Raw genomic sequence first — 23750 nt, forward strand, 5'->3', positions numbered from 1 at the left:
GAATACAAGATTAATGCACATAAGTCAGTAATTTTCCTATATACTAGTAATGAACTAATTGAAGAGGCAATAAAAAAAAATTCCATTCACAATAGCAACTAAAAATCAAGTACCTAGGAATAAATTTAACCAAGGATGTAAAAGATCTCTACACAGAAATTACAAATTGTTACTAAAAGAAATCAAAGGGGATCTAAAGAGGTGGAAAGATATTCCATGTTAACGGATAGGAAAGCCAAACATCATTAAGATCTACAGATTCAACGCAATTCCAATAAAAATTCCAACTACCTTTGCAGACTTGGAAAAGCTTGTTATCAAATTTATTTGAAAGGGAAAGGGTTCTTGAATTGACAAAAACATCCTAAAAAAGAAGAATGAAGCGGGAGGACTTACACTTCCAGACTTTGAAGCCTAGTATAAAGCCACAGGGTCCAAAACAGCATGTTATTGGCACAAAGATAGATATATTGATCAATGGAATCAAATTGAGAGTTCAGAAACAGATCCCCAGATCTGGTTGACTGATTTTTGATAAGGCCCCCAAATCCAAAGAAGTGGGACAGAACAGTCTCCTCAACAAATGGGGCTGGGAAAACTAGATATCCATATCCAAAAGAATGAAAGAGGACTGTGCTGGTTTGAATATATTATGTACCCCCAAACACCATTATCGTTGATGCAGTCTTGTGTGGGCAGGAAAAGTATTGGTGTTGATTGGGTTGGAAACTTTTGATTGGATGTTTCTGTGGAGAAGTGATCACTGAACCGTGGGCAAGATCTTTCACTGGATCATTTCCACGGAGGTGTGGCCCCGCCCATTCAGCATTGGCCTTGATTAGTTTACTGGAGCATTATATAAGCTCCGACAGAAGGAGTGAGCTTGCCACAGCCAAGAAGGACACTTTGAAGAATGCACAGAAGCTGAGAGAGTAGCTGCAGATGAGAGACAGTTTGAGGATGGCTGTTGAAAGCAGACTCTTGCTCCAGAGAAGCTAAGAGAGGACAAACACCCCAAGAGCAACTGAGAGTGACATTTTTGAGGAACTGCAGCCTAGAGAGGGACGTCCTGGGAGAAAGCCATTTTGAAAGCAGAACTTTGGAGCAGATGCCAGCCACATGCCTTCCCAGCTAACAGAGGTTTTCCAGACACCATTGGCCATCCTCCAGTGAAGGTACCCAATTGTTGATGACTTACCTTGGACACTTTATGGCCTTAAGACTGTAACTTGTAACCAAATAAACCCCCTTTACAAAAACCAATCCATTTCTGGTGTTTTGCATTCTGGCAGCATTAGCAAACTAGAACAAGGAACCCTACCTCACACCCTGTATAAAAATTAACTCAAAGTGGATCAAAGACCTCAATACAAGAGACAGCACAATAGGGCAGAGCAAGATGGTGGCATAGAGAGGTGTGGAATTTAGTTAGTCCTCTAGAGTAACTAGTAAATAACCAGGAACAACTAGTAAATAATCTAGGAACAACTGTTGGGAGACATCTGTGAATGTACACACATTGTACACCAGCCTGGCATGAGTGGAACAGCTGAGATTATACCACAGAATCATAAGTAAAGCTCCGCAAACCCAGAGCTGAAGCTCCTCCCCCCTCAGAGCCAAGCTGAAACAGTGCCGTGGGAAAAAAGAGAAACAGGTTACAGGGAAAGTAACTCAACCAAGCTCCAAATGTCATTTGGACTACTGAATACAGCTACAAGCACAGAGCAGGAAGGGAAGCAGATTCCTTCCAGCAAGGAGGAGGCAGAGCTGACAGGAAAAAAAATATATAAATAAATAAAAAGAGCGACTTTTCAGAATACTGAAAGACAGCTGTGACCCAAAAAAACTGGGGGGCTTGGGACTGGCTCTGAAAAGGGGCTTTTGCTCTTCTGCCCCCTTTTTTTTCCTCTCATTCTAAGCAGCCCATTGGACAAAACCTCAGTCATCTTCAATTCCATGCTGACCCAGGCAAGTGTGGAGTTAACAGGGCCAGAAAGACAAAGTAGGAATTCAAAAGGAGAAGATAACTCCCTTGGGGGTATATTCTCCCTAAGAAAAGGGGGGTGGGACCAGCCCAACTGGCTTGCCTCTCTTACAGAATTCAGACCCCAGGGCCTGGGGGAAAACAAACAAATCAGAAACAACCACTTGGCTTCTGACACTCTCAGCCCCTCACCAGGTCAGCATCCACTGTGAATTAAAGGGAATACACCTCTATACACCAGTGGGGAGCTTGTGGGCTTACAAGCGCCACCTGCTGGATTAGATAGGGAAAGCACAGAATCTAGAGACCTCATGGGAAAGTCTTGTCAATCTTCTAGGACCCACCCTCAGGGAAACCTAATTCTGAATATAGCCTCCTCCTGAGACCTGAGCCCTGCTGGTTTGGGAAAATCTGATTGGGGCATTCAAGGAAACCGGATGCATAGACAACAGAAAATGAAAAATCACACTAGGATTAACGAAGATATGATCCAGTCAAAGGAATAAACTTACACTTCAACTGAGATAAAGGAATTGAAACAACTAATTATTAATCAAACTGCCTAAATCAATTAAAAAATCAATCCAAAAATCAATTCTGAGACAGAACCTAAGATGGCGGCTAGGTGAGACAGGGCAAAAAAACACCTCCGTGAAAAATATAGATAAAAACCAGAAGGTGACCCAGAATACCGGTTTCAAAGATGCACCAGCCGGACAAGGTCTGCTAGAACCACAGGGGCCATACACTTGGTGAAACCAGGAGTCTCCATTCTGAAATGAGTGAGTAAGCCGGCTGAAAGACCCATGGCCACGCTGCGGTATGGGGAAGCCAGAGGTTGACGTTTGGAGAAGGACTGGTTCTTTTGAAAAAAAAAAAAGAAAAGGGAAAAACCCAGGAGCAGCTGCAGTTGCGACTTTGGGAACCGCACAGTGAAGCACGGCAGGAGCAGGCTGAGCCGGCCTCTCGATGTCTGGCGTGGAGGATAGCCTGCTGCAGATTCCCTCAGGGCTAGGGGAGCAGAGGGGAGAGCCGGAAGGAGAAAGAAACCCCGCAGCTTGCAGCTGGCTCCCCAGTGGGCTGGAGTCACTCCTGCCCAGGGCTGTGCCCACAGCCCAGAGCCGTGCCAGTTGTCCCGGAGCTGGGAAGGAGGAACTGTGCGAGGAGTGGGGGGTGGTTGAGACGTCCCATTCAGCCATCTTTGCATCAGGCTGAGCGCACCCCTGCACGGCCTGGTGGCCCGGGGCTTCCCTTGAGGGACGGCGCACACTTGTGACGCAGCAGAGCCTTCCCTCAGCAGAGGTCCTGGAAGATAACAGTTGAGAAGGGGGGCCCGCTCGGAAAACCCAGGGATGCTACATCAATGCCGGTGGTTTGTGGGTCAGCGACAGAGAGGGTCTGGGGCAAAACTGAAATGAAGGCTTAGACTCTTGCAGCAGCCTGCAATCTCCAGGAACATCTGGGGGGTTTGAATATTAAAGCTGCCCTGCCTCCCTAGCCACCCAGACACACATCCCACATTCAGGGCGGATGGCTCCAGCAACACACCCAAACTGAGTTCACCAACTGAACCCCACAAGAATCATTCCCCTCACACCACAAGGACAAAGTTGAGAACTGACTTGAGGGGTATAGGTGACTCGCAGACACCATCTGCTGGTTAGTTAAAGTGTACGCCACCAACTTGTATTTCTGAAAAATTAGATTGGTTTTTTTTTTTTTACAACTTGAAAGAACTCTATCAAGCAAAGCAAATGCCAAGAGGCCAAAAACAACAGAAAATCTTAATGCATATGATAAAACCAGATGATATGGAAAACCCAATCCTAAACACCCAAATCAAAATATCAGAAGAGACACAGTACTTGGCACAATGAATCAAAGAACCACAATCAAGGAAAGAAAACATGGCACAGGATATAAAGGACATGAAGAAAACCATGGCACAGGATATAAGGGACATAAAGAAGACCCCAGAAGAGCATAAAGAAGACATTACAAGAGTAAATAAAAAAATAGAAGATCTTAAGGAAATAAAAGAAACTGTTGGCCAAATTAAAAAGAATCTGGATAATCATAATACAAGATCAGAGGAAACTGAACAACGACTCAGTGTCCTAGAAGTCCACAGAACACAAAATGAAAGAACAAAAGAAAGAATGGAGAAAAAAATCAAAAAAAATCAAAAAGGATCTCAGGGATACGATAGATAAAATAAAACACCCAAACTTAAGACTCATTGGTGTCCCAGAAGGGGAAAAGAAGGGTAAAGGTCTAGAAAGAGTATTCAAAGAAATTGTTGAGGAAAACTTCCCAAACCTTCTACACAATATAAATACACAAAGCATAAATGCCCAGCGAACTCCTAACAGAATAAATCCAAATAAACCCACTCCGAAACATATTCTGATCAGACTGTCAAATACTGAAGAGAAGGAGCAAGTTCTGAAAGCAGCAAGAGAAAAGCAATTCACCACATACAAAGGAAACAACATAAGACTAAGTTATGACTACTCAGTGGCCACCACGGAGGCGAGAAGGCAGTGGCATGACATATTTAAAATTGTGAGACAGAAAAATTTCCAACCAAGAATACTTTATCCAGCAAAACTCTCCTTCAAATTTGAGGGAAGAGCTTAAATTTTTCACAGACAAACAAATGCTGAGAGACTTTGCCAATAAAAGACCTGCCCTACTTCGGATACTAAAGGGAGTCCTACCAACAGAGAACAAAGAAAGGAGAGATACAGAGAATTTTAACAGACATATATAGTACCTTACATCCCAAATCACCAGGACACACATTTTTCTCTAGTGATCACAGATCTTTCTCCACAATGGACCATATGCTGGGACATAAAACAAGCCTCAATAAATTAAAAAAAAAAATTTGAATATATTCAAATCACATTCTCTAACCACAATGGAATACAAATAGAAGTCAATAATTTTTGAATTGTAACTCCACTATTTACTTCCTACATGATATAAAATACACAAACTCTAATGACAAATCAGTGGTTTTGAACTCAATGTAAAATATGTAATTTTTGACAAGAACTATATAAAGGTGTGGGAATGGAGGAGTATAGGAACATAGTTTATGGGTCCTATTGAAGTTAAGTTGGTATCAAAGAAAAACAAGATTGCTATGGATTTAAGAGGTTAATTTTAAGCCCCACAGTAAATACAAAGAAATTATCACAGAATATGACCATAGAGATGAAAAGTAGAGTATGGGTTAAGAGAAATGGGGGAAGGGGCAATGGAGAGTTAAGAAATGAGTGTAGGCCCAGGGAAGTGAATCTCCCTGGCAACGTGGAATATGACTCCCGGGGAGGAATGTAGACCCGGCATCGTGGGATGGAGAACATCTTCTTGACCAAAAGGGGGATGTGAAAGGAAATGAAATAAGCTTCAGTGGCAGAGAGATTCCAAAACGAGCCGAGAGATCACTCTGGTGGGCACTCTTACGCACACTTTAGACAACCTTTTTTAGGTTCTAAAGAATTGGGGTAGCTGGTGGTGGATACCTGAAACTATTAAACTACAACCCAGAACCCATGAATCTCGAAGACAGTTGTATAAAAATGTAGCTTATGAGGGGTGACAGTGGGATTGGGAATGCCATAAGGACCAAACTCCACTTTGTCTAGTTTATGGATCGATGTGTAGAAAAGTAGGGGAAGCAAACAAACAGACAAAGGTACCTAGTGTTCTTTTTTACTTCAATTGCTCTTTTTCACTGTAATTATTATTCTTGTTATTTTTGTGTGTGTGCTAATGAAGGTGTCAGGGATTGATTTAGGTGATGAATGTACAACTATGTAATGGTACTGTAAACAATCGAAAGTACAATTTGTTTTGTATGACTGCGTGGTATGTGAATATATCTCAATAAAATGATGATTAAAAAAAAAAAAAAAAAAAAAGAAATGAGTGTAGGGTTGCTGTTTGAGGTGAAGGGAAATTTCTAGTAATGGATGGTGGGAAAGAGATAGCATTATAACATTCTAATGGTGATTAATCCCACTAATGGAATGCTAGGGAGGGGGTGGAATGGGAAGATTTAGGCTGTATATATGTTTCCACAATTGAGGAAAAAAAAAAAAGATAGTCTAAATAGATGAGAATTGAAAGCCAAGGATGACCCTGCATGGGATCTGAGGATGGAGGACAAGAGGCTCAAAGGGACACAGTTGAAACATAAGGAAGAAAAAAAAAGGAAATATGGAACGAAAGCTTTGTAACAACGTTGAATTTCTTGTACTTTTTGGCTGCGTTTAATGGGATTGCATTAAAGAATGTTCTTGTTCATGGGAATTGTATATGTGAATTACAGTGTTTGTTCAGGATGTGCGCAGCTTGCTCTCACATGTTCAGAAGACAGAGCAATAGATGCTGGACAATAGACAGGAAGGGAAGGGTATGGAAAGAAAATGGTGTGACACCATGTTAAAGTTGGTGGATTGGGGTATCAGGGGAGGGGGGTCAGAGTATGCTGGAGTTCTGTGTATGGGGTCTGTATTGTTTTTGCAACTGTTCCTATAACTTTGAATTTATTTCAAAATAAGAAAAAGCAATTCTACAAGTTGAGGGAAGATATGGCAAAAGAGATGAAGGATATAAAGAAGACATTGGATGAACATAAGGAAGAAACAGAAAGTCTGAAAAAACAATTGGCAGAACTTATGGGAATGAAAAGCACAACACAAGAGATGAAGGACACAATGGTGACATACAGCAGATTTCAAGAGGCAGAAGAAAAGATTCATGAACTGGAGAACAGAATACCTGAAACCCTACGCACAAAAGAACAGATGGGGAAAAGAATGGAGAGAGATGAACGATGTCTCAGGGAACTGAGTGACAACATGAAGCGCATGAATGTACGTGTCATGGGTGTCCCGGAAGGGGAAAAGAAGAGAAAGAGAAGGGAAAAGGGGCACAGGCAATAATGGAGGAAATAGTCATTGAAAATTTTTCATCCCTTATGAAAGACATAAAATTACATATCCAAGAAGCATAGAGGACTCCAAACAGAATAGATCCAAATAGACTTATGCTGTTTCAACTTTTTTTTTTTGAATAATGAATATGTGTAAGTGCTAATTGTGGAGATGAATGCACAACCATATGATGATACTGTAAACAACTGATTGTACACTGTGGATGACTGTATGGTATTTGAATATATCCCTATAAAATTGCAGGGGGAAAAATAAACAGAGGGACATAAGTGTTGGAGAGATGTATGTATTCACTGTTGGTGGGGAAGTAGAATGGTATAGCCTATCTGGGGGACAGTATGGTGGTCCCACAAGAAGCTAGGTATGTGGGGGTTTCAAGGTCTTGCAACCCCAGTATGGGGTATATACTTGGAAGATTGGAGAGCAGGGACACGAATTGACATTTATGCACCAGTGTATATGGCCGCAGTATACATTATTTGCAATAGATGGAAGTGGCCTAAGAGTACATTGACTGATGAACAGAATGGTGAACTGTGGTGTATGCATAGAATAGAAAATTGAGTGGCTACAAGAAGAAATGAAGCGGTGAAACACGCAACTAGGTGAATGGATCTTGAATACAGCATTTTGAGTGAAGCATGCCAGAACCTAGAGGACAAACATTATAACACCCCACTAATATGGACTAACTATAATGTGCAAACTTTGAGAACTGAATCTTAGAGCACAGCTTATCAGGGAAATGCTTATTGCAGTGGTCTCTGGATTGTGGGCTCTTACAGCAGTTGCATCTATTCCTGAGTTGTAACAGTTATCTCTAAATCCTGAGATGCTGAGCTCCGTATGTATGGCCTGGTTGGTCTTCAGAACTTTGAATGTCTGTGTGGCACATATGAATGTCAGTATCACCCCATATGGCAACTGTTGAAAGAGCTGAGCAGGAATTCGGACTTTGACTGGACAATGAATGAAGAGGATCTGGTTAGGTCTAAGGCAAATCAGCCCCAAGGGTAAAGGACGATACTGACTGGGTTTTAAAACTACAACTTATGTATGGGACCAAGGGAGATGTTTGTCTGGTGCAGGATCTATGTTTTCCATAGCCCACTGGATAATCTGGCTTGTACGATCAGTTTGTTTGAACACCGTGGGTGCAGGGAGCGGTGAATGAGAAGTGGGATTTGGTGAGTTTGTTCAGGCTGGAGTGGAATCCTGATGCATCCCAGAGTGATGTGGCAGAGAGTATAAGTGCATTTGTGGGGCCCCTGAGGAGCTAGGGAGAAATGCAGAAATGTTGGACTTCCCCACCAGGGCTATTGCTGATTTTCCTGCAGACATTGAGGACTGCCAATTTAATGAGCCGAGCCCTCGATCTGGGGGCCTTCCCCTGTGAGGCTGGTTGCTGCAAGGGAGAGACTGAGCCCACTTACAGTTGTGCCTATGAGTCCCTCCCAGAGAGCCTCTTTGTTGCTCAGATGTGGCCCCCTCTCTCACTGAGCCCACCTGGCAGGTGAACTCACTGCCCTCCCCACTATGTGGGATGTGACTCCCAGAGGTGTAAATCCCCCTGGCAATGTGGGAAATGACTCCTGGAGATAAGCCTGGACCCAGCACTGGGGAATTGAGAGAATCCTCTTGACCAAAAGGGGGAAGAAAGATGAAGCAAAGTAGGATTCTGGTGGCTGGGGGATTTCAAATGGAGTTGAGAAGTCACTCTGGAGGGTATTCCTAGGTGCTATATAGATATCACCTTCTAGTCTTTAGTGTGTTGGAATGGCTAGAGGGACATACCTGAAGTTGTCAAACTGCTAACCCAGTGACCTTGATTCTTGAAGATGATTATATAACTATTTAGATTGCATAGTGTGATTGTGTGACTGTAGGGACCTTGTGGCTCAACTCCCTTTATCCAGTGTATGGACACATGAGTGGAAAAACGAGGACAAAAATTAGATGAAGAATAGGGTGAGATGGAGGGGATGGAAAGATTTAGGTGTGGATGACTGTAGGGTATGTGAATATATCTCAAATTAAACGGTATTTTTTTAAAAAGTAAATGAACAACAAGCGGGAGGAAGGGAATGGGATGTTTTGGATATTCTTTTTACTTTAATTTTCATTTTATTTTTGGAAGTAATGAAAATGTTCAAGGTTTGATTGTGGTGATGAAGGCATGGCTATGTGACGATACTGTGAACAACTGATTGCACACTTTGAATGTATGTTGTGTGATTATAGCTCAATAAAATTGCATAAAAAAAGAGATTGCACAATAAAAATTTTAGAAGATAATATAGGCAAACATCTTCAAGACCCAGTGTGCCAGTTTGAATGTATTATGTCCCCCAGAAAAAGCCATATTCTTTGATGCAGTCTTGTGGGGCAGACGTTTTGGTGCTGAGTAGATATGCATGGAAATGCCCCCCCCCAACTGTAGGTGATAATTCTGATGAGATATTTCCATGGAGGCATGGCCCCCCCCATTCAGGGTGGGCCTTGATCAGTGGAGCCATATAAATGAGCTGATGGGCAGAGGGAACTCAGTGCAGCTGTGAGGGATGTTCTGAAGAGGCGCTACAGGCAAGAGGGACACTATGAAGGAAGCACAGGAGCTGCAGATGAGAGACAGTTTGAGGATGGCTGTTTTTGAAAGCAGACTTTTGCTCCAGAGAAGCTAAGAGAGGAAAAACACTCCAAGAGCAACTAAGAGTGACATTTTTGAGGAACTGCAGCCTAGAGAGGAACGTCCTGGGAGAAAGCCATTTTGAAACCAGAACTTTGGAGCAGACGCCAGGCACGTGCCTTCCCAGCTGACAGAGGTTTTCCGGATACCAATGGCCATCCTCCAGTGAAGGTACCCAATTGCTGATGCGTTACCCTGGACACTTTATGGCCTTAAGACTCGAACTGTGTAACCAAATAAACTCCCTTTTATAAAAGCCAATCTATCTCTGGTGTTTTGCTTTCCGAAAGCATTAGCAAACTAGAACACCTAGTAATAGGAGGTAGCTTATTAGACTTTACACCCAAAGCACAAGCAACAAAACAAAAAATAATCAAAAGCTTCTGTGCCTCAAAAAACTCTGTCAAAAAGGTGAAGAGGCAGCCAACTCAATGGAGAAAATATTTGGAAACCATATATCTGATGAGACTGATATCCTGCATATATAAAGAAATCCTACAACTCAACAACAATAGTACAAATTGCCCAATAATAAAATGGGCAAAAGATATGAAAAGGCATTTTTCCGAAGAGGAAACTCAAATGGCTACACAACACATGAAAAAATGTTCATCTTCACTAGCAATTAGTGAAATTCAAATGAAAACCACAATGATACACAATCTCATGCCAATAACAATGGCTACTATGAAGCAAACAGGAAACCACAACTGCTGGAGAGGATGTGGAGAAATTGGAACTCTTATTCATTGCTTGTACATCGCTTGTACAGTCACTGTGGAAGACAGTTTAGCAGTTTCTCAGAAAACTAGATATCAAATTACCCTATGATCTGGCAATTTCATGTCTTGGTATATACCCAGAAGATCTGAAAGCAGTGACATGAACAGACATTTGTACACTGATGTTCATAGCAGCATTGTTCACAAATGCCAAGAGATGGAAACAATCCAAGTATCCTTCAACAGAAGAGAGGATAAACAAAATGTTGTATATACAAACATTAGAATACTATGCGACAGTAAGAAGGAATAAGGTCCTGAAACATGTGGCAACATGGATGACCCTTGAAGATATACTGCTCAATGAAGTAAGTCAGACACAATGGAAAATCAATGTCTTATAATGTAGAATACTGGGGACCTAGAGATAGAAGCTAGTGAAGGGGGAATGATAACCCAATATGTCCAGATATGTTAATAAGGGTGAATTTAAAGGTATGGGAACGGATAGGGGTGATGACTGTTTGTTAATAGGATTCTAAAGATCAGAGCTACATTGAAGGCAAATAGGATTCAAAGGGTTGTTTAAAGGCATGTATCCCACAGATCAGCACTACAAATGTAGATACATGCTTGCATGATATACTTCTAAGATATGACACTGGTACAGAAAGTTGACAACAGAGTGGTATATGGGGAAAATGTACCTGTGGCATACTAGGGACCATAATTAATAAGAATACCATACGAGTACCACACAAATACTAGGGACAAATAATTAAGGACTGAAAAGAGCTCTGGGGTGTTTTGGGTCATGAGACTTGTTTAAAATAGAGAGTGATAAGAATTGTACAACTAAGTGATCATAATGTGAGATACTGACTGATTATCACGGCCAGAACATATGCTATGTGAAATTAGGAACCCCCTACTTTATAAGCCAAGCCCTCGATCTTGAGGCTTGCTCTTATGAAACTTATGGTTGTAAAGGGTAAGCTAAGCCCACCTATAACTATGCCTAGGAGCCACTTTCAGAGAACCTCGTTTGTTGTTCAAATGTGGACTTTCTCTCTCTAAGCCCAACTTTGCAAATAAATTCATCACCCTCCTCCCAATGTGGGACAGGACCTCCCAGGTGAGTGAGTCCCCCTGGTGATGTGGGACACAGATTCCAGGAATAAGCCTGACCCTGGTATCGAGGGATTGAGAATGCCTTTTTGACCAAAAGGGGGAAAAGAAAGGCAACAAAATAAGGTTTCAGTGGCTATGAGATTTCAAATAGAGTCAAGAGGCTGTCCTGGAGGTTAAGCCTATGCAAGCTCCAGCTACATATCCCAAATACCCATAGTATGAGAAGCCCAAGTCAATAGCAGTCCCCAAAACCCTAAAGAATACCTGGGTCCCTATTTAAGACTCTATGAAAGTTTCACTCACTAAGTTTATTCTTCAGAAACAAATCCTCCAGAGAGCTCCTATGCCAGCTAAGTCCCAAAAGCTAGAAGCAATAGCCTCTTCAAGAACATCAACCAAATGTGTCCCCTTTCCCATAATTTCGACACCCCTTTTCCAACATGAACAAATTAGGGTGGTCACTACCTACACATCTCTGAAGATCGGGAAAGTGATTAAACCAGAGGAAGTGGTAGCAACAGACAAGATAGAATTTTGATAGAAAGGATTATGAATACTGAATTTCTATATAATTTTCTTTTCCTATGTTGCTAGGGTATTAGAAAAGCTAGAATCAAAGACACGAAATGGTGGAACTGTAACCCATAACCTTCTTTGAAATTTGCTATAGAAGTACTTGTTAAATTGCAATTTGAAAGTTATCACCTTTTTGCATATGTTATATTTTACAATAAGGAAATAAGTAAAACTGTGTAACTGTAACCCATAACATTCTTTGAAATTTGCTAACTACTTGTTAAACTGCACTTAGAAAGTTATTACTTCTATGTAAATATGTTATATTCCACAAAATATATATATATATTTCTGAAGGCTAACAATAGTTTATAGTCTGTAAATGAAAGTCAATGAGGTACTCACTTTATTAACATTTATATAATATTTTTCTAAGTACCTTTTATATTGAATTGCAAACGACTTTTTGCAATGCTCACAAGGGTTTAAGGGTTGTTACTTCTTTGTTGTAAAATATGAATACTGATAAAAACAAAAACAAATACACACACACATGACCCTTAGCAACTGGGAGGAGAGGACTTACACAAAGGGTGCACAAGGTGGGCTTCTGGGGATATGGGTGATGTTCTATTTCTTGATCTGGGTACAGGTTACACAGGTGTGTTCAGATTGTGAGATTTCTGAGCTATAATCTTAGAATATGTGTAGAAGTATGAAGGGAGGGAGAGAGGGAGAGACCTCAATAAAAAGGAAGGAAGGAAGGAAGGAAGGAAGGAAAGAAGGAAGGAAATACATAAATTATGGAACTAAGCAACTCACTCATGGCTGATTCCTGTAAATATATGCTACAATACATAGATTTATACAAAATATTTATGATATTAATCATTATGACCAAAAAAACCCTGAAACTGATGATTAAATTATATAACACCCACACCAGGAAGTATATAGCCATTAAAAGAATGAATTAGGGCTAAATTAGTTGACTTAAAGATGCAACAATCTGTGAAACTATGCTGGCATTTTTGAAAACAATGAACAAACCTCCCATTAGCATATATGAATATGTGCTATACATACACTGGCTTGGTTTGGGTTCCCTGAGAACTAGGTGCAGATGAAGGTTTGCATTCAGAGTTTATTGGGGAGTGCTTTTGGGATCAACATTTGTAGTGGAGTGAAGGAAGCAGGACTGGGCCAAGGAAGAAAGTGGGCTGGAATTCCTGGGAATGGACACAGTAAACCCATGCCCAGAATATGTGTCAAGTCCAGTCAAGATGAATCCCTGGACCTTTCAGGGTCCAAGGGGTCCAGTATTACCAACTTGCCACCAAGTTATTGACCATTCTCATCAAAGGATAGAACTACTGGGGTCTCAGCACATGGCCTCTTGTTGGCAGGTTGGATATTCAGCAGAGACAATACTAGATGGGTCCTGGTGAGTGGGCACACCAACCTCTTGGACCCAGGCATAGCCTCTGCCTCAGCCCCATGGTTACTCCATGAAGGAACCTAATGTCCAGCACTAGAACAGCAGATGACAGAGGCTGGCAGAGGTCAAGTGGCCAAAAGATTCTGTTAACATGGTTATTTGTTGCCTCCTCTGTGGTGAATGTCTTTTGTGGGATATACTTCGTGTGCACTCCCATCCATATGCCTCAGCCTAAGACCTCCTTGTCCCCAGTCTTCCAATCTTTCTTATTCCAGGTCCCTGACCAACCAGCCAAGTTATCCACTGCCCAGAGGCCCAAATATTTTCTAACTTTCTACATAAAGTAGAAGATCAAGTACAATGCTCCAAGCTCTCACTATCGGATTTCCCCTCAGCTGCGGATGCAAAGGAAAAGTCCTTGAAAGAAATTAAAAGTGCTACTCCAGTAAACGTATGAATGGTGAGAGAGCAAAACAGCCTTACTGTTGATATGGAGACAGTTTTAGTGGTCTAGATAGCAGATCAAAGCAGTCACAACATTCCCTTAAGCCAAAGTCTCATCTAGAGCAAGACCCTAAATCTTTTCAATTCTTTGAAGGCTGAGAGAGGTGCTTCAGAAGAAAAGTTTGAAGGTAGCAGAGGTTGGTTCATAAGGTTTAAGGAATGAAGCCATCTCCATGACATGAAAGTGCAGGCAAAGCAGCAAGGGCTGATGTAGAAGCTGCAGTAAGTTATCCAGCAGATTTAGCTAAGATAACTGATGAAGGTGTCTACAATAAATAACAGATTTTCAAGGTAGATGAAACAGCCTTCTATTGGAAGGAGATGCCATCTAGAACTTTTCTAGCTAGAGAGGAGAAGCCAATGTCTGGATTTAAAGCTTCAAAAGACAGACTGACTCTCTTCATAGGGACCTTAAGAATGATGTTAAATCTACTTGACCTGTGCTCTATAAATGGAGCAACAAAGCCTGGATGACAGCACATCTGTTTATAACATGGTTTGCTGAATATTTTAAGCCCACTGTTGAGATGTATTGCTCAGAAACAAAGATTCCTTTCAAAATATTACTACTCATTGACAATGCATCTGGTCATCCAAGAGCTCTGATGAAGATATACGATGAGATAAATGTTGTTTTCATGCCTGCTAACACAATATCCAGTCTGCAGCCCATGTGTCAAGGAGTAATTTTGTCTTTCAAATCTTATGATTTAAAAATTACATTTTGTAAGGCTACAGTTGCCATAGATAGTGACTCCTCTGATGGATCTGGGCAAAGTAAATTGAAAACCTTATAGAATGGATTTACTGTTCTAGATGCCATTAAGAACATCAATGGTGTGAGGGAGGAGGTCAAAATATCAAAATTAACATGAATTTGGAAGAAGTTAATTCCAACCCTCATGGATGACTTTGAGGGGTTCAAGAGTTCAGTGGAGGAAGTGACTGTAGATCTGACAGAAACAGGAAGAGAACTAGAATTAGAAGTGGAGCATGAAGATATAACTGAATTGCTATAATCTTGTGATAAAACTTTAACAGATGAGGAGTTGCTTCTAATGGATGAACAATTAAAGTAGTTTCTTGAGATAAAATCTACTCCTGGTAAAGATGCTGGGAGCACTGCTGAAATGACAACAAAGGATTTAGAATATCACATCAACTTAGTTGATAAAGCAATGGCCAGGTATGAGGATTGACTCCAATTATGAAAGAAGTTCTACTGTAAGTAAAACACTATCAAATGGCATTGCATGCTACAGAGAAATCTTTCATGAAAGGAAGTCAAGTGATGTGGAAAATTTCATCGTTGTCTTATTTTAAGAACTTGTCACAGCCACCCCAAACTTCAGTGACCACCACCCTGATCAGTCAGCAGCCACCCATATCAAGGCAAGATCCTCCACCAGCAAAAAGACTATGACTCACTGAAGACTCAGATGACGGCTAGAAGTTTTTAGCAGAAGTATTTAATTGAGGTATGTATATTGTTTGTTTAGACATAATGCTATTGCACACTTAACTGATTACAGTAGAATGTGAACATAACTTGTATATGCACTGGGAAACCAAAAAATGTGTATGGCTCACCTAATGGTGATACTGATTTTATTGCAGTGGTCTGGAACTGAACCCACAGTATCTCCAAGGTGTGCGTATACTCCTCTTTCACCTCCATGTATAAGTTATCAAACAGCCATAGGTCAAATATATATATATATATATATATATATACACATCCATAGTTCCCTCTGGGGGAAGGACTGGGGGAATAATGACCACATACACCTGCCATAGTGTTCGTTGCCAGACCTTTCCTCTTGGGGACCTGGCCTCTTTTTCAGCCAGGTCTGAAACCAGTCTTTATAATTGTGCCTACCCTGCTTCAAGACAGTTAAGCACCACCACCTGGCTTCTCTTTCAGGCCCCCATCACCCCCACTGCTGTTAGGGACCGTCTCCTACCATCACCCTAGCCTAGAGAACCACCACTACTGGGACTCTCAGGGAAGCTGAAATCTTCACCAAGCAGCAGCAGATTCTTTGGAAGCAGAGCATTCTTTTATCACTTTGGTACATGGAGTGCCTCCTGTTATCTGCTGAGTTTTCCAGCCTCACGTTCTATTAGCCACTCTAGCCTGCCCACCTCTCTGAGGCTCTTCATCCCTTCTCCCACCATCCGCCACTGCAGTGCTGCCATTCCTACTTCACTTCACGTGAGCCAACCCCTCTAAGGTACCAGGAAGCATCCTGGCAGCATACTAGTACTGGCTCTTGGGTCTTTTTCAGGGTGTTAAATCCTGTGTCCCTGAAGAGTGCTCTCACATCAACATACTATCCCTTATTCAACCCTTGATTCCATGCCCCTTGATGCAGCACCCTCAGAATTCAGTCCCATGAACACTCTCCCAAGCCCTTCTTGTACATGTTGGCTAGGTTCTGCAGTTCCTTTGGAAGTAGAGGCTCTTTCCTCTCTATACTAGTTACCAATGTATTGCCTCAGCTACGAATTCACCGCTCACTGCCCTGCTTGCAGTCCTGGAGCTGGCTCCTGTAAACATTTCTCCTTTGACACCTGGCACAATATTAAGCTTTGTCAGTAGAGGGTGCTAGAAGGGCACCGCAAAAGGGGCTTCTCTTCCTGGTTCCCATGTGCTTGCCTTTCTTGCTCCTGCAGCTCTTGGCCAACACACTAGACACCCAGTCCCCAGCTAGCGTCAGCAGCATCCACACAGGCAGCTTCCCACCTGGTTTTGCAGGTGCTCCAGCCAGCATCCCAGAAAGTTCCAGGTCTCCATGTGCAGCATCTTGTGAACTCCACAGGCACTAAAGGAGTTCAGCAATTCCCAATATTCTATGGGTGATTTCCTGCTTGCCAGACTCTGAGGAGTCCCAGCAAATTTCCTGGCCATCCAGTGGACTGTATCCACAGCCTCTCCAACAAGGTGTGAATCTCAGCTTTGGGGGGAATGCCTCTTCCAAACGTGTTCTTTCCATCAGTACTGGACCTCAGCCCTGGGCCTGGTAGCTGCTCCCTGTATCTGCTAGTCTCCTGTATTCTTTAGAGTTCTCTTTACTCCTTGGTAGATAATTCCATTATTAATAATTCTTTATTTCAAACTTTACCTGTTCAAATCACTGTATGATTTCTGTCCCAACTGGACTGTGTCTCCTACACCTTTTTAGCAATCCAGGATCTCAGCCAGGTTATGCAGTGACATAAGGGCCAGGAGGGAATGAGGGGCAGATCCCAAGGGAGAGGGTTATTGTTGCCTCTGGACTGTGCTCACGCAAGGGGGCAGCGCCAGCCTGCGACGGAGAGGCCGGGGCCACTACTGCAGGGGCTGAGGGTTCAGAGGATCTGGAATTCAAGATTTGAGTGCATCAACCCAGATGTTACCATTCTGTATCTCAGGGTCTGGTCCTTCTTTCTCAAGGCACTTTGAGGAGGCAGATCAGCCAGGGCTGCAAATTCATTTTTCTGGAGCTCTGCAACTCTCGGGATTAAGTCCTGAGCCTGTGGCTGCAGACGATCTCTTTATAGGCTGCCAAGGAAGCTCTCTGGCTTTCACATTTAGCCCTTATTTGCTTATTAATCACCCTCAGCCTTTGTCTCTTTTCAAAGAATCTACTGCCCTCAGTAACAACAACCCAATTCCATTTTCTTCCATTGTGCTGTTCTCGTAAAGCTGTCCCAGCCAGTGCAGCTGCTTCACTGGTATGCCAAGCCAGTCCACCTTTGGTGAAGTTTTAACTGCACTCCCAGACTATCAGCGTTCCACTTGCAACTTGTAATGAAGTCATGGTTACCAAACTGCCTGAGTGATCCAACTCCAAACCCCAGGTCTACTTTCTCAGACCACAACTGGCACCAATGGTAGCAGACCAGGTTCCCCAGGAATCCAACAAAGACATGTGCAGCCCGTTTACCCAGGAGTGCTCGTGGGGTGCACAAGGACTGGGCTGGGGGGGAAGCTGAAATGTGCAGCAGCTGCAACAAAGGCCTCAGCAAGCCCCATTGGAAGAAGGGTGGTTTGGTTGGCAGAGCAGTCTCACACACATGCACACATATTAACACACACTTGCAAGCTATAATTATAATTAGGGAAAAATATGGACAAAATATAAAGGGCACATACTAAGTTGTTAACATGGGTTAAAAAGGAGAAGAGGGGCCCAAACAAGCAAACAGAAAAAGCCTAAACTAAGAAAACAATGTATACATAAATCCTTTTACAATATTATATAAAATGATATGTATGTGTGTGTAAATGTGGAAAAAAAAAACTTAAGAAAAGGTGGGATCATGGACTTTCAAACAAAAATAAAACCTCCTAAAGTATCACAAGAGATCTCTCCAAAATACTGAAAATACTTACAACATATGTAACAAAGTATTAAAGTCCTTCATATTCATATTATATATATGTACAAATCATTGAGTCATAGTCACAGATCCACCTATAGTCACTCCCTGCGTCAGTTCTTGCTCCAGGCCAGAAGAGGAGTCTCAATGAGCACCCCCACCGTGGGTGGGGGTGGGGAGGGGGCCAAGGTAGCACCAGCAGGCAGGGAGAAATTATTTTAAAAGTTTTTACCTTTCCAAATCTCCTGCTGCAAAAGGTAATAAGCCCTAGCCTTCCTGAATCCAGGCTAGTTTGTACCAAACCTCTCTTCCGTGAGGTCTAGAACCCCTGCTCCACATCTAGGCACATATGGGCACAGTTCCAGTGACTGACTTCCTGCCTTACTTCCAAGTGTCAAAGGTAGCAGAGTAAAGTAATGAAGAGCTTGTGACTCATGACTGATGACTTGGGTTCAAAGCAGACATGACCATTTGACCTGTATCCTCACTAAAACTGATATTTCCTTCAAGGGCTTTCAAGAGTACATGAAATAAGCCATATAAAGCAATGTCTGGCACATAGAGCCCAATAAAAATATAGGCTAACAGAAGTAATAGAAGTTAGAGTGGTGGTACTTCTGACTGCCTACCTTCAGAATTTGCTTTGCCTGGATTCTCCAGATGGTGACTAACTGAAGGACTTCTGGTCTTTGGACAGCCTCATCTAGGCCAGCCTCGGCTGCCAACTCAATTGCTCTGGTCACTTTCTATTGAACACACAGTACCTTGGCTCTACCCCCAATTCTACCTGTCAGATGCAGAGAATAATACAGCTATCATGGATCATGTACCATTAGGAGCTAAGTAAAATGCAAAAGAATTCTACATTTGCTGCTCACCATATTGGTGAGACAATTTTTAAAAATCATGCAATTAACCAATACAAAACAGTTATCTGAAAGCTCGCTGTATTCAAGGCACCATGGAAGCATTCGAAGATGAGAACACCTCCTCTTCTTTCAAAGACCTCAAAATCTACCCAGAGTTAAAGCATTAAACAAATGAGCACAAATTCCTTCACAGTAAGTTCTGTACTTGAGTTGTATATGAAGCAAATGCAGGGGAAGCGTTTACTTCCAATTATGGCATTCTAGAAATGGAAGAAGTATCATTGAGCAGAACCTTGCAAAACAGTTTGATTTCAACACCCAGAGTTGTGAGCAAAGGGTAAGTAAAGGATGAAGACAGAAAGAGACACCTGTTTGGGGACCACAGTCCCATCTGAATGGAGCATAAACAGAAGGAAAGTGGTGGAACATAAGACCAAAAAGGATGGGCTGGGGCCAGATCACCCAGGGGTGGAGTGGAATGAATTCTGCAGGGAAGGAGGACAAGAGCTGAGCTAATTTTGGCAATGGGGCATAGAAGAGGTCAAAGTGGCAATAAACTGAAAACAAATAACAGTTACGAGGCTATTACTAAACCCCAAGTGAGAAGGAAGGACGGCCTGAATCAGAGAAGGGGCAATGGGAAATGAAATCTAAGACTCCAAAGGGTTTGGTAACTGATTGGACATAAGGATTTTATATCTGTTTGGTAGAAAATAAAAATAACATAAAAAGTATACCCATATACTTCTGATTAGAATGACTATAATCACAATAGTAAATCTAGTCTGTTATTTAGGTTCATGTATCTGTCCCTGGAATTATCACTGGGTGGCAGGAATAAAGATGTTTTATAGTAATCAGATTTTCAATATATTTACCTTTAGGGGTCTCAAACTTGTATTAATTTGAAACATATAAAAAATATTCTTATACCACCAGAAAATGCCACATATACCTCTAAGACCTAAGAAGTTAAAATATAATAGACTCCTAATAAATTTGTATTAGAAACATTAATTCCTATAGCCACTTAAGACAAAACATAAAGAATCATACGCCAATGAAAATGTGCTTAATAATATACATAATCCTATACATAGCAGCAGGTCAGCTAACAACCCTAAAATCATCCTGAAACTGCTCCTCCCTCAAAGATATTAATAAACAAGAAATGACTATGAAAATTTAAGTCAGGTAAACCCAATTCTGAATAGTTTAAAGGTGTAGGAGTCATAAAGGCTAAGCTACAGTCACAAAAGACCCAACAATATAATGGCTTAAGAACAAAAAGGAGGTTTATTTCCCTCTCATGTTTGGAGGTAAGTGGTCCCAGTTGGTGATGCAGCTGTTTCATGAGATCATTCCAGAACCTGGGTTCCTTCCTTCTTATTGTCCCACAATCCTCCAGAACATCGTCATCATTCACATGGTTGGAAAGGAGTCACTTTAAATTCCAACTGGTGGGAAGGAGAAGAACCACAGAGGCAGCAGGTCCGCTGTCTTCCCGCCCAGCCTGGAAATGGCCCACACCGCGTGCGCTCACGTTCCACTGACAAGATCCTGACCACCTGGCCACACCTAACTGCAGTGAGACTGAGAGGTGAAGTCTAATCATACACCCAAGAAGGGAAGAATGGATTCTCGTATGGTGGCCAACTAGTAGTCTCTGGAGCATTATCAAACGCCCGTGATGAAGAAGTGCTGCCATAAAGGTCAAGATGATGGTTACCTTGGAATGGGGAGAAGGCTGTAACTGAAAAGGAAATTTTGAGATGCTGGCAATGTATATGATTACTTACACAAGACTTCAATGTCAGTCCTGCTAGGGAGACATTTTCTGGCTGGTTTTGAAAAGATGGAGAGGGCCATCTAGAAAGGAGGTTAAGAGTGGCTTCCAACAGACAGCCTCTGAGAAACTCAGTCCGCCAACCTGTAAGAAACTGAATTCTGCCAATAGCCGTGTGATTTGGGAGCAAGTTCTTTCCTAATGGGCCTCAGATGAGGGCCCTGGCTAACTCCTTGGTTGCAGCCTTGACTGACTCACAGAAGCTGTGTTCCTTTAAGCCACCAAGTGTGTAGTAACATTGTTACATTTGCCAATAGGTAACATGGAAACCTTAAGAAAATCCCACTATATTTCCAAATCAAAGGATACTTAACAGGAAAGTAATACCATATCTTTTCCCATTATCTTCTCAATAATCTTTACACAAAGTAGGATTTTAAGATATTTCAGGAGCAAGACAGAAGAGATTACATAAGAGGGGCTGAATGCCATGACTTTTTCTCAAGAGACTCACACTCACCAGAGGTATCTCATTATTCTTATCAATTTTTGAAGGTAAATACATTTCTACTCTGTCAAGTACCAGCTGCTTTTATTTTAGAAAGCTAAGTACATGGAATGAAGGAGAAAGCTCTTTAATGTTCATATAGTTATCTTTCTTTAAAATCCCCTCCATTCCCCCCAAAACACCATCAATTGCTAAGTATGTGGTCCATACACCAAAATTATTTTCTACTCCTAGATATATCCCCAAAAGAACAGAAAATGGGTACTCAAATACACGTATAAGCATATTCATAGCCAAAAGGTGGAAACAGCCCCAATGTCCATCAATGGCTGAACGGATAAACAAACTGTGGTACATACACACATCAGAATATAATGCAGCCATAAAAACAAATGAAGTACTGATAAGTTCTACAATGTGGATGAACACTGAAAACATGATGTTGAGTTAAAGTCAAACACATGGTATAATTCCATTTACATGAAATACACAGAATAGGTAAATTCACAGAATGAACACAGACTAGTGGTTACCAGGGAGTAGGGGAAGAGGGAAACAAGGAACAAATATATAATGGATATGGGGCTTCCTTTTGGGCTGATGAAAATGTTTGGAACTAGACAAGAGCTGGTGATTGTACAACATTGTAAGAGTAGTAAATGCCTCGAATTGTTCACTTTAAAATGGTTCATTTTATCTTAGATGAATTCCACCTCAAAAAAAGTGAAAAAAAACTCATTTATCTTTAGCGACTTCTATTGCAGTAAGTCACACAATCATCAGATGCCTGAATGTGAACAGATCAAAACATTAAGTGTATTGTATCTTAATCAATAAACTGCACTTATAACATCTTTTGCTGTAATATTTGGTAATACTCTCAATTATTTCAACTCAAATATAATTAACTACATCTCAGTCACTTATAATTGACTCTATAGGAAAATAAATGAACTACAAGTTATTGGCCCAAACTTGCAAATTTAAAACTGCTTTGCTGGCAGCAAAAAATAAACTCTGATGTTCCAACGATGTGAACATATCATTGCTTTTACTATTGTATCACCTAATGCACATGTCATAAGCACGTATATACACAAACCCTCTGATCTTTGGCACCTAAGAGTCTGCATCTCTACTGCAGTATAATACACGTATTATCAGTAACACTTCTCCTGTCCAGCACACGCAACAGAAAAGGTTGTGCAAAGGTTCAGTGACCTGAGAGCCATGACTGAAGCAAGAGATACTGTGAAAGAGCTCATCTCTTTTGAAGATACTTAAACATCTGATCCAAATTCTAAGGGAAGTCTGACAGAATGCCTGAGAAACCGCTACATTTTTAAAGAAATGAGGACCAAGGGAATATGAACTTCAGTAAGATGCTCAGTCACCGCTGAGCCAGGGAGTCAGTGGGGGAAAAGCCGGGCTTCATTTCTGTTTGTAGACATGGAATTTTCCCACACAGTATAAAGTTCTATGGAATAATTTTGCTACATTTCATTTTCAAATCTTAGTCCTCAAAATAATTAACATTCAAGGTAAAAGAAAGGTTCATAAAAATTACTCACTCTTTTCATTCTCTCTCCAGTTCCTAGAATCCACTAAATCAACTGAATGCATAGCAGACATAATCTTCTGAGCAACACTGGAGAGTGGGGTCTTAGAGAGATCAAAGCCTACAAATGCCTCATAATTTTCCATTTTCATAAAATCCTAAACATAAGATAAATACCCATATATTAATTCTGAGACTTCAAAATAAGAAACATTTAAGTTATTTGAAAAAATGTGTGTATGGAATCTTTCACAACCACAGGAACTAGGTATCAATCACCCCCCATAGTGCAGACAGGATAGGAAGAATAAAGCAATCAAGATTAGAGACTCCACAGGGTGTTACAGTAAACAAATAGTGAAGTAAAGAATGTATTTTTTAGGTAACCAATTGTGAAGCAGGCAATCTATTCAAATATTTCTTGAGGCTTGAAAAATCGCTATTAATCTTTAACTATACAAATCTAATAATAAAAATCATTTATAACCAAACTGGGTAATCATGGCAGACACACAAGCAGCCATCCCATCAGTCCCACTGAGGAGTTCTTCTGGTTCCTGGCTGAGTGGGTGAAAGTAGGGTAGGGGCCAGTATAAATCATCAAGCTTCTGGTCACACATCTAACATATGTGGCAAAATCTAAACAGAATTTGCTACCATGAGCCAAGAAACCGGATGACATTTTTCTACTAAAGATAAAAACTCTATTC

At 41.4% G+C, this 23750-nt stretch overlaps 1 protein-coding gene across 4 annotated transcripts in view; it reads right to left on the minus strand.

Moving 5' to 3' along the window:
• Nucleotides 1-23406, minus strand: part of POLN (DNA polymerase nu) — a 237108-nt gene extending 213702 nt beyond the window's left edge. For 3 of the 4 annotated variants that reach the window (XM_037829260.1, XM_037829259.1, XM_037829258.1), the window contains exon 1: nucleotides 23054-23198. In XM_037829260.1, the coding sequence (XP_037685188.1) occupies nucleotides 23054-23192 (139 nt within the window). In that variant the 5' untranslated portion in view covers nucleotides 23193-23198. Of the gene's footprint in view, nucleotides 1-23053 lie in introns of all 4 variants that reach the window. The other variant, XM_037829257.1, reaches the window with a different exon arrangement.
• Between the last annotated feature and the right edge of the window lie 344 nt (nucleotides 23407-23750).

Source organism: Choloepus didactylus, chromosome 3 (genome assembly GCF_015220235.1).
Source record: "Choloepus didactylus isolate mChoDid1 chromosome 3, mChoDid1.pri, whole genome shotgun sequence".
Taxonomy (NCBI): domain Eukaryota; kingdom Metazoa; phylum Chordata; class Mammalia; order Pilosa; family Megalonychidae; genus Choloepus; species Choloepus didactylus.